We start from the raw sequence: 18,043 nt of genomic DNA on the forward strand, positions 1-18,043 counted from the left end.
GCTCACTTATTTCTAGTTGACGCTGAATCCGTCCTTTGCTTCGTTCCCGAAAAAAGGTCTGTGTTTCATTATATTCTGTCATAACTTCCACAAATTTCCGAGACAGTACAGAATGCTATAACAGGGATAAAATTGATAAAATATTACCTTTTCTTCCCCACGAAGAAAATGAATTTCAGCAAATCAACCTATTACACCATTCCTCCATATGGAAAAAAAAATATATATATATATATTTTAAGAATATTTATTTAAATTCCAACATTATTAGTCATATTCAGTGGTAGAACCTCAAGAGTGCTAAATACTTCTTGTAATGTGGTTGTTTTTCAGTCATGTTAAGACACTCTATGGGACCCTATTTGGGGTTTTCTTGGCAAAGATGCTAGAGGGTTTGCCATTTCCTTCTCCAACTCATTTTATAGACAAGGACATTAGGATTAAGTGACTTACCCAGGGTCAGTTAGTAATATCTGAAGACAGCTATGAACTCAGATCTTCCTGCCTCCAGGCCCCAGTGCTCTTTCCACAGCCCCACCTATCTGCCCTTTCCAGAGACTGGAAATTTAACTGGCTAATTTAATTATTCTATGCATATTATAGCCCCTCCTTTGAAAACAGAGATTGGGTTAAGACAAACATGCATCTGAAGGAATGATCTCTGAGCTTTTATTTTAGTCAAATGAAGCTAATGATCAAACCTGTGTTTTTCGTATCCGAAGATCCACTGACGTTCGATTGACAGTCTCATCTTGATCAACACTTTGTTCAATAGCTATGAACAAGCAGAAATGAATCACTGAATGCTGACCTCAGGTTGCTTGCTTTCTTGCATGGAATTCACTTATTTCTTATCTCCTCCCCCAAATAGAACTAAATTGATAAATTACTGAAGAGAGATTTAAAATAAATCAGTTAAGAGATTATGCTTAATTAAATTGAAAATTTTAGCATAGAGAGACTTTGGGTTTTTTTCCATAGTCACAAAGGTATCTCCATCTAGACTCATATACAGAAATCAAACCCCTCAAAAAAACACTGCTTCCAAAGTTGAATACATCATAAAAATGAAGTCAGATTGTGCCATTGCTTTTAAAATATCCAGTATAGATTTAGTTTTTTTTCTTCAAAAAAAAAAAAAAAATACTGGAATGGCGGAACCAAGATAATGGAGAAATGGGAGGGACTTGCCAAAGCTCTCCCAAATTCTACTCTAAAAAAATTTAAGATAATTCCTAAAAAAAAAAAAAAAAATCAGGAGCAGCAGAATCCTCAAAAGTACAGGGCGAAACAATTTCTCAAGCCATGACAACTGAGAAACTGGCAGAAAAGATCACCCGAGTGAGAATGGCCCCTGCCAGTTCAGGCCTGGGGGGAGGCAAATGAATCATCAGCAGTAGCCGTTCCATGGCAGTAAGGGGGCTGGACAACAGGAGCTTCCTTCCTGCCTATCCATGCATCTAGTTTACAGTTCTGGCTGTGGGGGAGGGGGAGCATTAATGCAGTAGAGCTCCACAGTGGGAAAGAGCTCTTGTAATCCCTCCTGGAGCATAGCACAGCCAGAGGAGTCAACATACTTCTTAGATTATACTACCATGGAAGAACTGAAAACTACAGGCCTTCAAAACTGACTCCAAAAACAGCTATATAAAAAACCAACACTGCCCGATCCACCTCAAGAGCAGAACCTAACTTTAACATAAAGTTAAAAGTTGGAATGGAAAAATAAACAACAACAACAAAAAAAACCATATAACCACAGAAACTTACTATGGTGACAGCGAAGATCAAAGCACAAAGTCAGATATAGAAAACAAGTTTAAAAGGCTATATCCTAAACCTCAATAACAAATGTGAATTGGTATCAGGCTCAAAAAGAATTCCTAGAAGAGCTCAAAAAGAATTTTAAAACTCAAATAAGAAAGACTGAGGAAAATTGGGGAAAGAAATTAAGAGTGATACAAGAAAATCACACACAAAAAAATTAAACAAGCTTGATAAAGGAAATACAAAAAAAGCTGAAGAAAATAACACCTTAAAAAATAGAATAGGCAAAATGATAAAAGGGACATAAAAGTCTACTTAAAAGAATTACCTAAAAAAGGCAGAACTGGCCAAATGGAAAAGGATTTGCAAAAGCTCACTGAAGTAAATAACTCCTTAAAAATTGTAATTGGGCAAGGAGAAGCTAAGGATATCATGAGATATCAAAAAACAATAACACAAAATTTAAAAAGTGAAAAGGCAGAATAAACTGTGGAATATCTCACTGGAAAAATAACTAACCTGGAAAGTAGATACAGGAGAGATAATTTAAGAATTATTGGACTACCTAAAAGCCATGACCTAAGAGACAGTTTAAATATCATGTTTCAAGATTATCAAGGAAAACTGCCCTGATATTCTAGAACTAGAAGATAAAATAGAAATGGAAACATTTTACCCATCACCTTCTGAAAAAGATCCCAAAATGAAAACTCCCAAGAATATTACAACCAAATTCCAGAGCTGCTTGTCAAGGAGAAAATATTGCAACCAGCCAGAAACAAACAATTCAAATATCATAAAATCACAGTCAAAATAAAACGTTTAGAAGCTTTTGCACTAAAGGACTGGAGGGCTTGAAATATGATTCTCAGAAGGCAAAGGAGCTAAGATTGAAATCAAGAATCACTTTATCCAGCAAAACTAAATATAATCCTTCAGGAGGAATAAATGACTGTTCAATGAAATACAGAACTTTCAAGGATTCCAAAAAGACCAGAGCTGAATAAAAAAAAATGACTTTCAAATACAAAATTCAAAGAAAGCATACAAAGGTAAACAGGAAAGAAAAAACAAAAGAGATTCAACAAGGTTAAACTGTTTACATTACTATAAGAACTTTTTAATTGTGAGGAAAGTTAGAGTGAAGATACATAGACTGCAAAGATGGTAACTGAATATGACTGGATGATATTTTAAAAAAATAAAATTAAGGGATGAAACAGAGGAAGATGAAGGCACTGGGAGATCAGGAAAGGGAAAAGGGGTAAATTATCTCATGTAAAAGGCACAAAAAAGTTTTTTTACCAGAGGAACAGATCAGGAAGATAGACAAAAGCCCTTAAACCTTATTCTCATCAGATTTGGCTCAAAGAGGGAATAACATATGCAATCAACTGAGTATAAAAATCTATTTTACCCTATAGGAAAGTAGAAGGGGAAGAGAAGGAGCATACAATCTGATGGAAGTGGATATCTTCAACATAAAGAAGATCCAACTCACTTCCAGTTGATCAATGATGGACAGAAACAACTACACCCAAAGAAGGAACACTGGGAAGTGAATGTAAATTGTTAGCACTACTGTCTATCTACCCAAGTTACTTACACCTTCGGAATCCAATACTCAACGTGCAACAAGAAAATGGTATTTACACACATATATTGTATCTAGGTTATATTGTAACACATGTAAAATGTATGGGATTGCCTGTCATCAAGGGGAGGGAGTAGAGGGAGGGAGGGGAAAATTTGGAAAAATGAATACAAGGGATGTTATAAAAAAAAATTATATATATATATATATATATATATATATATATATACTGTCAAAAAATTATAATTATAAAATAAAAAAATTTTTAAAAAAAGAGAGAGAAAGAGCATACAAAAATCTATCTTACCCTACAGAAAAGTGGGAGATGGAGAGGATAAAAGAAAGGGTGAAGGGGAAGGAGTAAGGATTGAGGGAGGTAAAAGTCAGAAGCAAAACACTTTTGAGTATGGACAGTGTAAAAGGAGAGAACAGGATAAACGGAGGAAATATGGGGGGCAATACACAGTAATCATAACTGTGAAGAACTTTTTATACCAAATTTCTTTGATTACAATCTCATTTCTCAAAAACATAGCCTGAGTCAAATTTATAAAAATAAGAGCCATTCCCCAACTGATAAAGGTCAAAGGATATGAAAAGATAGTTTTCATATGAAATAATCAAAGCTATATGTGATCATATGAAAATAAAATGCTCTAAATTATTACTGATTAGAGAAATGCAAATTAAAACAACTCTGAGATACCAGCCCACACCTTTCAGATTGGCTAATGTGACAGAAAAGGAAAATGACAAACTTGGAGGAGATATGGAAAATCTGAGGCACTAATGGTCTGCTAGTAGAGTTCAACCATTGATTCAACCATTCTAAAGACTGGAGAGCAATTTGGAACTACACCCAAATTTTGGAACTACAACTGTGTACACCCTTTGATCCTACCATATCTCTACTAGGTCTATATCCCAAAGTGATCAAAGACTAAAGAAAAGAATTCATGTGTTTAAAAATATAGGAGCTCTTTTATAGCAAAGAATAATAAAATGAAGATACGCCCATAAACTGGAGAAAGGCTGAATAAGTCATGAATTATAATAAGTCATCAATAATTGCAATGAAATACTATAAGAAATAATGAGCTGGATGTACTCGGAATAACCTGGAAAGAACTAACATGAAGTGATGCTGTGATGTGAGCAGAACCAGGAAAATATTACTGTACAGTGATCAGCTATCAACGACTTAACTGTTCTCAGCAATAGTGATTCCAAACAATTCCAAAGAATTTATAATGAAAAAATATTCTCCATCTCCAGAGAAAAAACTGATAAAAGTCTGAATGCAGTTCAAACCATACTTCTAAAATTTCTTCTTTTTGGAGGAGTTTTTTGGCGTCTATTTTCTTTCACAAGATGACTAATGAAAATATGTTTTGCATATCTGCACATGTATGCATCAAATTGTATCATACTGCTTGCCATTTTGGGGGGGGAGAGAAGGAAAGAATTTGGAATTCAAAGTTTAAAAAAAATATGTTCAAAATTGTTTTTACATGTAATTGAGGAAAAAAAATGAAATATTTTTAAAAGGGCCACTGATTATATATAATATATATGTATGCATATATGTATACATATGCACATACAGAAACACAAATTATGTTGAGCTTGAAATAACAAAAATTTAGTAAAAATAGTAAAAGAAACTAAAATGAGACTATGAAATATTAGTACATAATCAAGGGCTCAAGGTAATATAACTTGTGATCTTTTTTAACAAAAGGTACTACTGACAAATGATAAGAATCAATAATATTAATCAGAAGAGGAATGAGTAGTTTACCTGTTTATGGACAAGGGAAGAATTTAAGACCAAACAAAAAACAGAGTATTATAAAATGCAAAATGGATAATTTTGATTACATTAAATGAAAAAGATTTGCACAAAGAAAGCCAATGCAGCCACGATTTGAAGGAAAGCAGAAAAAAAGAATAGAAAGTGGGGAAGCAATTTTTACAGTCAGTGTTTCTGATAAAGGTCTAATTTTTAAACTATATAGAGAACTGAGCCAAATTTATAAGAATATAAGTCATTCCCTAATTGATAAATGATCAAAGGATATAAACAGGCTGTTTTCAGATGAAAAAGCAAAAGCTATAGTAGTAATTTGAAAAAACAGCTCTAATTCACTATTGATTAGAAAAATGTAAATTAAAACAAGTCTGAAGTAGGTATCCTCCCCTCACACCTATCAGAAAAACTAACAGGACAGGAAAGGAAAATTATAAATGTTGGAGAAGATGTGGGAAAGTTGGTACACTAATACACTGTTAGTAGAGTTGTGAACTGATCCAACCATTCTGGAGAGCAATTTGACCAAAGGACTATAAAACTACATACCCTTTGATCCAACAATATTACAAAGAGATCATAAAAAATATAAAAGGACCTACATGTACAAAAATATTTATAGCAGTTTTTGTGGTGGAAAAAACTGAAAACTGAAGTGATATGCATCAATTATGGAATGGCTGAACAAGTTGTGGTACATGATTGTGATAAATACAGCACTACTGTACTGTAAGAAATGATGAGCAAGAGAATTTCAGAAAAACATGGAAAGACTACAGAGATGGTTAGACAAATGAGCAGAACCAGGAGAACATGGTACATAGTAATAGCAACACTGTATGGCAATCAATGTTGATAGACTTAACTCTTCTCAGCAACAGAATGATCCAAGACAATTTAAGATTCATGATGGAAAATGCTATCCACATTCAGAGAAATTACTATGGAGTCTTAATGCAGATTGAAGCACATTATTTCCACTTTTATTTTTCTTTCTCATGGTTTGCCTCTTTTGTTTCTATTCTTCTTTCACAAGATAATGTGACAATGTTTAATATGATTGTATATGTACATATGTACATGTACATGTACCATATTGCTTGCCTATCTTAGGGAGGAAGGGAGAAGTGGAGGAAAAAAACTGGAACTCAAAAATCTTATAAAAGTGAATATTAAAAACTACTTTTACATGTAATAATTGGAAAAAATAAAACGCTATAAAGTAGTAAAAAAAATTTTTAATCTTCAATGACATTTAATTCTTCATGTTCAGTTCTTCAGCTTATTCACAGTTCTTCAAACATCTTAAAATGGGTAACAGGACTGATAAATGAAGCAAAGACTCTCCCCAAAATATCAGCATTAAATAAACATTTACCTAAAAAGGAGTTAAACTTTTAAACTTACCTTTTAACTTAGCTCTAATTTTATTAGCAATTTTCTTGATTTCTTTGTTCAGTTCTTCCAGCTCTTCTTTTGTCCCTTAAAAAATAAAGTATAATCTGAGATATAAAATTTAGAGACCAATAGTAAACATTAAAGAAATCTAATACCACATTTGTTATTTCATAAGCTACATCACCAATGCTGTACTGGTATTTACTCACAGAAGATAAGGCACAAAATCCAAATGAGACCTACTCCAAAAACAGAGCTCTAAACCTTCTTGGGGCTATTCAATCATCACCATGTTCTCTAGACACCCACCTAAAAAAGGCAATCATCACTACACCCTGCTGTCATACAAGGGCACTTGGTAACGCTGGACCAACCAGCTAGTTACAAGGATATTTTCCAAATGGCAATCCACACCAACCTCTGAGCAGGTGCAGACCCAGTGTGATGTTAACACGTGGTCTTCATATATTGACTTATTTAATCCTCACCATACCCTATGGAGGATTCCTCTCTTGCAGGTGAGGACATCAAGATATAGCGAAGTCTCTGACGGCCGAGGAGGACCAAGGCCAGCACCCAGAGCCCAAGCCTCTCACCACGAGGCCCTTCCACCACATCTCGCTGCCTAAGCCCTTATAATCCTCCCCTACCCTACACTTACTCATGTCCATTGTGCATCCTTCCAGCTGTTTCTTGTAGATGCTTGGCAAATAGTTTGGAATCAAATTAGACAATGACTACAGGTTTCTGTCTTCTATGGATCCTAAGTAAGGAGGAATACCTATGATTTCTAATAGCTAATATCTGTCATAGACCCCTCAATGAGGTAATGCCTTCATTAACCAAGAGAGATAGATAAAAGTTAAGACTACTGAAGACAGGCATATTTAGAGATTGAAATGATATAAAAACAAGTTTTAGACAATGACAAATGTTGGAGGGGATGTGAGAAAACTGGGACACTAATACATTGTTGGTGCAGTTGTGAACTGATCCAACCATTCTGGAGAACAATTTGGAACTATGTCCAAAGGGCTATAAAACTGTGCAAACCCTTTGACCCAGCAGTGTTATTACTGGGCTTATATCCCAAAGAGATCTTAGAGGAGGGAAAGGGATCCACATGTGCAAAATGTTTGCGGCAGCTCTTTTTGTAGTGGCAAGAAACTGGAAACTGAAAGGATGCCCATCAATTGGAAAATAGCTGAATTAGTTATGGTATATGAATGCTATGGAATATTATAAGAAATGATGAGCAAGGAGATTTCAGAGAGGCCTGGAGAGACTTAGATGAACTGATGCCAAGTAAAATGAGCAGAATCATATATGTAAACATCATACACAGCAACAAGAAGATTATGTGATGATCAACTGTTAGGGATATGACTCTATTCAACAATGAAATAATTTAAAGTAATTCCAATAGACTTGTGATGGAAAGAGCCAGACACACCCAGAGAGAAGACTATGGAAAACTGAATATGGATCACAGCACAGTATTTTCACCTTTTTTTATTGCTTGTGTTTTTTTTCTCATTTTCCCCCCTTTTCATCTGATTTTTCTTGTGCAGCATGATAATTGTGGAAACATGTTTACAAGAATTGCACATGTTTAACTTTTGTTGTTTAGGCTGAAGGGGGAGAAGGGAAGAGAGGGAGCACCAGGTAAAACAATGAACATAATGATTTTAAAAATATTAAATAGAAAAAATGAAAACAAACAAAATAGAATGCTAAATAATTATAATAACCAAGTCTGTTCCTACAGGAGAGATGAGGAAAAAGTCCCTCCACTAAAGATGTGATGGGCTTCAAGAATAGAACAATTCCAATATTCTCATTATCAGTGTGTAAGTTTTGGTAATAATAATAATTTTCTTTCTTTCTTTCTTTCTTGGTTATAAGGGATGACTTGCTGAATAAGGGTGGAAAAATATAACTGGAAATTAAAGTAATATAACAAATAAAAACAAAAATATTACAATAAAATTTGGAATATCTTAAAAGACATAGCAAAATAGAAGTATATTTATTATTCAACAAAACTAAACCCACACTAAAAAAAACAGAGATTCATATAAGAAATTAAGATTCATAGAATCATTGAATCTCAAGTACAAAAGATATAAAAAATCATCAAGTTCAATCCACATCTGAAAAGCAACCAAAAAATACTTCCCGAAAACCGCCTGGGCCACTTTGGGCTAGCTCTTCCTTTCCACAAATCGTCTAAATTTCCCTCTGCAAATTCTAGCTCTTTTTCCTAGCTTGGCCACATGGGGGCAAGCAGTACAAGCCCAATATCTTTGGATTACATCACAACTCATGGTTTTTCCTTTTCTAAGATAAACACCCTCAGCTCTTTGGATGAATCCTCATATGAAGTAATCTCAAACCCCTTTAAAAAGCCCTGTCTGCCAAACTCTCGGGTTAACCAATGTCCTGACTTAGTCAGAACTAAGCACACCAGCTCCGCTCAGGTCTGATCAAGGCCAAGTCCGTAGGGTTGGTCACATGAGAGCCCGGCTGTTTTTGGCTTTCACACCACAGAGCTGACTCACATTCAGACTGCAGTCCACTAATAGGCCCAGTTCTTTTTGGATAAACAGATGTCAAGCCTCCTCCTTCTAATACTTGTGAAGTTTATTTCTGGTACACCAGAGTAGGAATAAATGTATCAGATGAACTTCACTGTACAAGGTTTTCCTCAATGTTCTTTTTGTTCCTTAGGTTGAGCACACCATCTAACCTTTATCAAAGCACGGCATTGACAGAAACCTGCCAAGGAAAGCTGTCTGTCAGGCAATCAACAGCTTTTATTGAATGTTTACTATGTGCCAAGTGCTGCAAGCCAAGGGGGGAGTCTGAGAAAAGGCCCAGGGCAGGATGTGAGGAAGAGCAAATGGGCTGGGGCTGCTGGGTCAAAAAGAACACCCGGAGAAATAAAGTGTTAGAATGCTTGATGGGCAGGAAGGAGTCATGCTGTGAAGGGTATGAAAGGTCAATCAGAAGATTTTATACTTGCTTACTGAATAACAGTAAGTCTTTGGGAGTCTGCAGAATGGGGAATGATTATTTTGGTCGCTAAGTGGAGGACAGATTAATGTCATAATCATATAAAATTTCATGGAGTATTTAGAGAAATAATTTATCCTATTAACCAATATCAAATGAAGCACAAACCATGGAGACAAGATCACCAAAGAAGTTTGCTCTAGCATGTCTAAATGGAGGAGGAACTTCCTTTAAGTAATAAGTTGTCCCAATGCTCCTGTCTGCAGATGACAGTGTGAAGGCCACATCAAGCCCTATGATGCTACTGGACCTCCTCCCCATAATTAAGATTCACAGTCATTCGAAAAAGATCAGCCTTAATATGGAATATGTTTTGTATGGCTTCACAGATATAAAGAGCAATCATATTGCTTGATTTCTCAGTGGGTGGGGAAGGGGCAGGAGAGAATCTAGAATTAAAAATAAGTCATAGTTTTAAAATGAATATATTTTTTAAAAGGATCAGCCTCATATTACCCAGAGAAAAAAAAAGCAAATTCACACTGCCATATTATGACTTGCAGTTGGAATGGCAGCCCATCTGTTTGTCCTGCAAAAATATCTTGCACAGGCATTTTAGATGGACAATGAGCTGGACCCAGAATTGGGACAACTGGCTGAATCACAATTGTAATACTGAATATTGAAATGATTCTCTGCCGTCTTTTGCTGCAAAAAGTATCAATGAATATCAGGTCTACTACATGGATAAGAACCATGGAAATATTGTGCTCTCAGGAGCACCAAAATTGTAAATGACAAGAATGAAGGGCATTTGAAAAAATATATAGCAGATATCCTGTGGGCAGTTAGGTGACCAGTGGAGAGAGCCCTGGGCTTGGAATCAACAAGACCTGTCTTCATGAGCTCAAATCTGGCCTCAGACACTTACTAGATAGGTGACTCTGAGCAAGTCACTTAGCCCCCGTTTCTTTTAAATCTTTACCTCTAAGGACAAGCTGGAGAAGAAAATGGCAAACCAATTTCTTTGCCAAGAAAACTGCAAAGGGTCACAAAGAATTGGAGATTGTAAATGGTTAAAAAACCACAAACACTGTGCACAGTTTGAAGCATGCTCCCAAAGGCAAGGGATAAAAGGCAAGTAGATAGAGGTGACCATAAAGGAGATGAATATGACGGGGAAAGGCCACAAACAGATATCCCAAATGGGGCTCTGGTTTCCATCCAATGTTAGATCTAGAAGATTTTCTGTAGAGGATTTATAGGAGGAAGTCTGTGAGGGAAAAATTAACACCAGCCCAGAGCACAAAGTTTACGTTCAGGAGCTTTTCTACATCCCTACTACAAGGTACAAATAAATCCTTAATCAATTAGGGATTCAACAGGGTCTGGGGTCACTGGATGAAAACAAAAGACACTGTCCAGACACATCTGTGTCTACATAAAAGAAAGTGCTCAGCTTATACATAAAAGCAAGGCATTTTTCACAGTCCAATGGAGGCACTAAGCCTCCAGCCGAAGGCTAGCAGCAGGGCCCGGGGTGGAGAGAGCTTGTTCTCCTCTCCCTCCGGACACCCTCCATGTCATTAGCTAGGAATCAGGAGACAAGAGCTCCTTCCAGGAGCAGAGATACAACCTGGGAATGGAGAGGGTCTTTCAAGGGAAGAGGCCAGCCAAGGATGTCCACAGTGGGGGCGTCAGCGAAGGAGCCCCAAAAGGAGCAGACCCTAAGACCCCAGCAGAGCAGCATTAGCTTTGTGAATAAAGTTAGTTGTGAACAAGAGGCTTTGCCACAAGTGTCACTTTGAGCTCAACCTAGATATGGCAAGGAAGTCCGGCATCTAGGGTAGGGAGAGCATTTCACACAACTCTCGCGCAGCAGGTGCTTCATAAATGCTTCTACTGAGGGGAAAATAATTTTCAATCTTCCAAAGTCAGTGGGAGAGTCAATGTCTAACCTAGTAAAGTCTTTGTTCAAAGCTAAGTCACTGTACTGATTGTTTTTTTAAGTAAGTTTTTTTTTCAGTTAACCAAAACCTGCCTTCTCCTGTCCTTACTTCTCTCCTACCCCACTCTCATCAAAAAAAAAAAAAAGAAAAAGAAAGAAAGAAAGGAAGGAAGGAAGGAAGGAAGGAAGGAAGGAAGGAAGGAAGGAAGGAAGGAAGGAAGGAAGGAAGGAAGGAAGGAAGGAAGGAAGGAAGGAAGGAAGGAAGGAAGGAAGGAAGGAAAACAAAGCCCTTTTAACAAATATAAAGAGAGACCTATTCAAAATTGTTGTTGGACCTATTCAAAAGATGTACTGCACCCTGAGTCTACCATGTATCTGAAATACTTGACATATAAGATAATCCTTTGATCATTGTGTTGATCAAAGTTCCTAAGATTTTCAAAGCTGTTTTACAATATTTTTGTTACTGTGTTCTGCTTACTTCACTTTGCATTAGTTCATGCAAGTCTTCCCAGGTTTCTGAAATTCCCTTCATTCCCTAGTTTGTCTTAGCAGGTAGACTTCCAAATACTTTTGATTGTCTGCAGTTAACTTAAATGGAATTATTCTTTCTGTCTCTTGCTGTTGAACTTAAGAAATCACATATTATTAAAAATTCTGATATTCTATGCTATTTATTTATTGCATAAAGTGTATCCCAAATATATGTTAATCTGGTTCAGCATGTGGCTTGTCTGACTGATACCTCTATCTTATCAGTTGCAGAACAGGCTCCCTTCTGCATAGTAGAAGGAGGTTCCTCACTGGGACTTCCCTATAGTAATGAAATCAGCAGCTCATTACAAAAGAAATTATTTTTTAAAAATCATTACTCGAACAAACTGATGCAAAATGAAATGAGCAGAAAAAACAATGAACATAATAACAGCAACACTGGGTGAAAAAAATAGAAAAAAATGTGAAACATCTCCTAAGAAAAAAACTGATGCTGAGTGAAATGAGCAGAACCAGGAGATCATTGCACATGGCAACAGCAATATTATATGATGATCAATTCTGATGAACGTGGCTCTTTCCAACAATGAGATGATTGAGGCCAGTTCCAATGATCTTGTGATGAAGAAAGCCATCTACACCCAGAGAGAGAACTGTGGGAACTGAGTGTGGATCACAGCATAACGTTAATTCTTACTCTTTTTTTGTTTTTCACTTGTATTTTGTTTTCTTACTCATGTTCTTTCCCTTTTGATCTGATTTTTCTTATGCAGCAAGTGTTTACACGTATTGGATTTAACATATATTTTACATTGGATTGCTTGCCATCTAATAACAAGAGGAAAATCTGAAACACAAGGCTATGCAAGGATCAATGTTGAAAAATTATCCATGCATACGTTTTGAAAATAAAAAGCTTAAATAAATAAATAAACATAGAAATAGAAAAAACCCACCTATCACCAACTGAAAGAATTCCTAGAAGAAAACTTATAATATATCGTAGCCAAATTCCCAAACCTTCAGCTCAAAAAAATGTTACAACAATAACGAAAAACAATTCAAATATGGCAGAAGCACAATTAGAATTACAGAAGACCTAGCAGCAGTTACACAAACAGACCAAGTCTTGGAATATCATATAGAAAAGAACAAAAAAATTGGAGTTGTGGTTGAAAATAATATACCCAGCAAAGTTAAGCATAATCCTGAACAACAAGAACAACAAAAATAGAGATTCAATGAATTGCCAGGATTTCAGGATTTAATTGCAAAAAGAATGTAAAAATTAACAGAAAATTTATTATATAAGATAAAGACATATGATGTAAATATCAAAGATATCAAAGATTAATTATAAAAAGCCCAATAAAGACAAACTGTTTCCTTTACGTTGCCCATTGTCATTGGGCAGTTTGTAAGAAAGACTGGGGTAGAGCTAAGTGTAATGTGATTCTAAAAAGCAAAAGTATGGAAAAAATGTAAAAAAGAGTAATTATACAAATGAGGTACAAGAGGAAGAATTGATATTGAGGAAATAAATGGAGGAGGGTGATAGTTATAGAACCTTAACACTTATCAGAAATAGAGTAAAGAGGGAATGATACATATATTACTAGAAGGGCATAAAAGTCTTCTAAATGCAGAAATAAATAAGAAGCTAAGGGGATAAGGGGAAGAAAAAAAAAAAGAAGTAAAAAGTGTACAAAAGAGAAAGATAAGGTGGACAGCTCTAAACATAGTATGTAGTATTTATCATCTAGCTTTCTTAATATGGAAATTTAATGTTTTATATTTTGAATTCTTCTCATGATCTTCTAAGTATATGATGTTTTCTTTTCTTCTCAAAAAAAATTTGAAAAATTAAAAAGTGACTACTTGTACAAACTGAAGCAAAGTGAAATGACCAGACAGAGGAAAACACAGTCACTTACTTGCGTCTGGATTTGGTGCTGAGAGGATGATGCTGTGATTTTTTTTTACTTCTTCAACAATCTGTGCTATTTTGGAGATACTATTTCTGATCTCTTCAACCTGGGAAAAAAGATGTTAGTATGTTTAAATTTACTATGTTTTACATGCAACATTTCAGAAAATAATTTTCAAGTTAACCTGTGAAATAAAAGACTAAATGGGAGCCACTTTCTTACTTTCCTTGTAGATATTCTTTGATTTAAAAGGATAAGAGAAATGTCAGTATATTTAAGCTTTTCTCTTCTGGTTAAGGCAACATCAATGACAAGCACAAATTATACATGGCATTTTGTGATTTGAAATAAAGTAAAACTTCCAGTGAAGGATCAGATAATGATAATAATGGATAACACAGAGAGTTCCTACTATGTGCCAGGCACTGTGCTAAGCACTTTACATATATTCTCACATTTGATCCTCATAACAACTCTGGAAGGGAAATGCATTATCCCCATTTTCGAGATGGGGAAAGTGAGGCAGACAGCCCTTAAATAACATGCCCAGAGTAAGAGAGCCAGTAAATATCTGAGGCAAAATTGGAATTCAAGTCTTCCTGACTCCAAGCCCAGAAGTCACCTAACTGTCCATGTACAGTATTGCTGGCTCTCCTAGTTAAAGAAAGAAAAGCATTTCAACCAAATATATGAGGTACTAGGATCATCAGGATCAATCAGAGAATTAAGAGTACATATTTACTACACATTCCTACAGAGGCCCAAATTAGTCTCAATGTTTCTAAACATAATTGGTTCATTATCAAGTTCGGGCTAAATGGGTTGAGTCAATTATAATCGTATTGCTGACAAGGCATTATCAACTTTCACCAAATATTAGGATTTTGACAATCAACAATATCCATTTCATAGGACTTTTAAATAAATTATTCACATTTATATTCATGTAGCATGGTTTCTAGTCTAGCACTGTGGCATAAACTGGCTTGTTCTGGTCAATGTTTTTACTTAGTAACTTCCTCTATTTAAAGGAAGGATCAGTTTCATCTCCAAAACTCACGTGATAAAGAGAATATTCAAATGTGCAGGTCTGCTTATTTTTGATAACAGCAATTTCCCACACTACAATGCTTTAGCTGAGTGCATGGGGAACCTGGGCAACAGGAAGGAGGCTATGGCCAGAGGCAACAAAGTGAACATGGGTAAAAGTCTAGCAATAAGTCTTGTCATCTGAGCACCAAGCCACACAAGTTCAGAAAGCCCATCACCAGACATCTGGTGTCTAGATAACGGGCATTTTTTAGGTCATGGGAATCCAACAAGCCCATTTTCTAAGGTCATAGGATTATATCTTAAAACTAGAAAGAATCTCCCACAAGGATCAAGTTTAAGACCCATTTTATACATAAGAAAACTGAGGTCTAGAGAAGCAGATTCAAGACTCACAACCGAGAGCCAATGGGACTGCAGGAGTAACTGAAATTTTACCTCAGAAAAAACTGAGGCGCAAAGGGGTAAAGAGCCTGGCCTGGCCAAGATGCCCCAGGGAGAGCCAGGACTTGACTCAGCTTCCAAACAACTGCTCTTCCCACTGCCCTCTGTTACCGCTCTACCACTGTCATTACTGGGAGGTAAAACTAATGGAGTAATGTGTACGTTTACCTATCTCGTGGGTCACTGTTACTTTTTAAAAACTGACATCGAGGTGCCACGATTCCCTCTGTGTGTTCTGCCCCCGGCTTCGTTCTGTGGCTGGTACCACTGCAGCAGCTTACTCTCCCTTGGAACAGCCCCCAAGAACCCAAGGCTAAGCAGGAAAGGACTCTGATATCCATTAGTGGAGAAAGCGCTCCCACGGATGAAAACATCTCTAGGCCTTGATGACACTTTCATTTTACACATAGCTTGTGGAATTACTCTTTCACTGATTAATATAGTATATGCTAATTTAACTATGCATATAAAAGCAAATTAAATATGAACAAATATTTTCCAAAAGTTTACCATTTTAAAACAAAGATTTGTATATAAACAATGGCAATTTTAAATTCCTTTACACACAAGTGCACTGACAGTGCTACCCGTAAAAACCCCAGTTATGCTCTTACCCTTTCAAAAAGAGACACAATTGTAAGCTTATGGCAGAGAAAGCATTAACAAAAGTTTCTATTAACTCTGCCTGTCACCATCACGTGCAGCAATAACCTGCAGACCTAAGGATTCCATAAGAGCACCCTCAGAATGACTGCAGTGCAGTCACTTATCATTTACTCAGGTTCATTAGTAATAAGAGGCAGATCTTTGCCACTCCCATTACAAATTATATTCACTAAAACAAGATTTCTTCCAAGTCACAACTTTTCTGCACTGTGCTATATATTATTTTTGTTTTTTTGTTTGTTTGTTTTTCTTTTTGTTTTTGTTTTTTTTTTTTTTCCCTGAAGCTGGGGTTAAGTGACTTGCCCAAGATCACACAGCTAGGAAGTGTTAAGTGTCTGAGATCAAATTTGAACTCGGGTCCTCCTGAATTCAAGGCTGGTGCTCTATCCACTGTATATTATTTTTAAAAGCTAAATGACATTTTCATAGAATGGACATCTACAATGGCAAATGCCTTTCTATATTAATCTCAATAGTGATTTTTTAAAAAGCAGTTAATTTAGTTCACAATCAAATCAGAATAAGAGTTCACCTTATAAAACTAATTATTGTTAAACTAACAACAATTTCTTAATATAGTGATAACATGCTCTTATTTTTGTTTCCTTCACAAAGGTCTATTCCCAAAAAGACTCCAACTGAAAAGCATTCAATGAAGTAATGCATCTTCTCACTGAAACTGAACGTTTGGGGAGCAAAATTTAATGTTATATAAAGTTCAATTTTTCAAGAAATGGATTATAAAACAATTCAGTGGGGCCAACTACTTTACAGATATCAAGAACAAGGCCCTACATAAATAATGATATCTCACAAATGAGATACAAAAGATTCTTACAAGTCAGAAAAAGGAAAAAATAAATTGTGGAAACTGACTACAAGAGTGAAATCAGAAAATCAGATACTTTCTAATCCATGTTAATTTCAAATAAGTTGTCTTTATTTTGATATCCTTAAATTTCATGTTTTCTTCATTATATGAAAATAGCAACTACCTGGTTGAATTGAATGGTATTAGGAACTTATTATGTAATTAAATTCATATTTATCAGGAAATGTGGAAAATCAGTACCTCTAGTGTTGAAAATGTATCCAGAATGCTAATATCTATTAGTATGAGTTTAGTAATGAAAATAGTATTGGAAGTAACCATAATTCAAAATATTCCAAAATAGTGTAATTCTTTCCCAAAAAGAAGTGTGATTAATCTTCATGTATCACTAAAACTGGCATTTTTTAAAATGAAGCTTTCAGAAAAACAGAAAATCAAATTGAAACATTTGTACTTGATATTCAGTGAAGCCAAGTTACCTGCTTAAAGGCTTAATTTCAAAAGATGGAAACCATATCTAATTAAACATTATTTAGGCTGAGTGATGTAAAAACAGTAAAATTCATGTTTTCTCCCTATATTAACTAATATGTAATATGACTTCTGATTATAGAAGTTTTACTCAAATAGCAACTTGTCAAAATGCTATATTCTCTGTTTTATTATCATTTTCATCTGAGAACTGCACACTTACAAAAATCTCTCTACATAAACATAATCATAAGTTATCTGTTCCTTTAAAGCATCTTACTTGGTGGAAGAAATCATCCATAAAATGGTCCTTCTCAACGACAACGGTTGTTTCTCCATCTTCATTAGTCTTACACTGAAAGGGGAAACAAGGATTTAAAAGATCAGACATACTGGGAGATGCATCAGCTCAGGAATCAAAAACACAATTTGTAAAAATACTTTGCTCATTTAATTTATTAGAACCCCAAAATGTAAGCAACTGAAGGAAGAAACAGGTAGAGGGGATCCCACACTGGCCTGGGAGTCAGGAACCTCTGACATCCAATCTGGCCTGCGACACTTCTAAACTGTTAATCTCAGGCAGATGACTTTACTATTAAAGATCTCAGTTTCCTCATCTGTA

At 35.6% G+C, this 18,043-nt stretch overlaps 1 protein-coding gene across 3 annotated transcripts in view; it reads right to left on the reverse strand.

Annotated features, from left to right (window-relative positions):
- STX2 (syntaxin 2) overlaps nt 1-18,043 on the reverse strand; it is a 51,030-nt gene that overhangs the window by 12,996 nt on the left and 19,991 nt on the right. For all 3 annotated transcript variants that reach the window (XM_074299675.1, XM_074299674.1, XM_074299676.1), the window contains exons 2-6: nt 17,699-17,773; nt 13,962-14,061; nt 6,579-6,653; nt 702-775; nt 7-115 (exon numbers count right to left, since the gene is read on the reverse strand). In XM_074299675.1, coding sequence (XP_074155776.1) covers nt 7-115; nt 702-775; nt 6,579-6,653; nt 13,962-14,061; nt 17,699-17,773 — 433 coding nt within the window. The remainder of the gene's footprint in view (nt 1-6; nt 116-701; nt 776-6,578; nt 6,654-13,961; nt 14,062-17,698; nt 17,774-18,043) is intronic.

Source organism: Sminthopsis crassicaudata, chromosome 1 (genome assembly GCF_048593235.1).
Source record: "Sminthopsis crassicaudata isolate SCR6 chromosome 1, ASM4859323v1, whole genome shotgun sequence".
NCBI classification, from domain to species: Eukaryota; Metazoa; Chordata; class Mammalia; order Dasyuromorphia; family Dasyuridae; genus Sminthopsis; species Sminthopsis crassicaudata.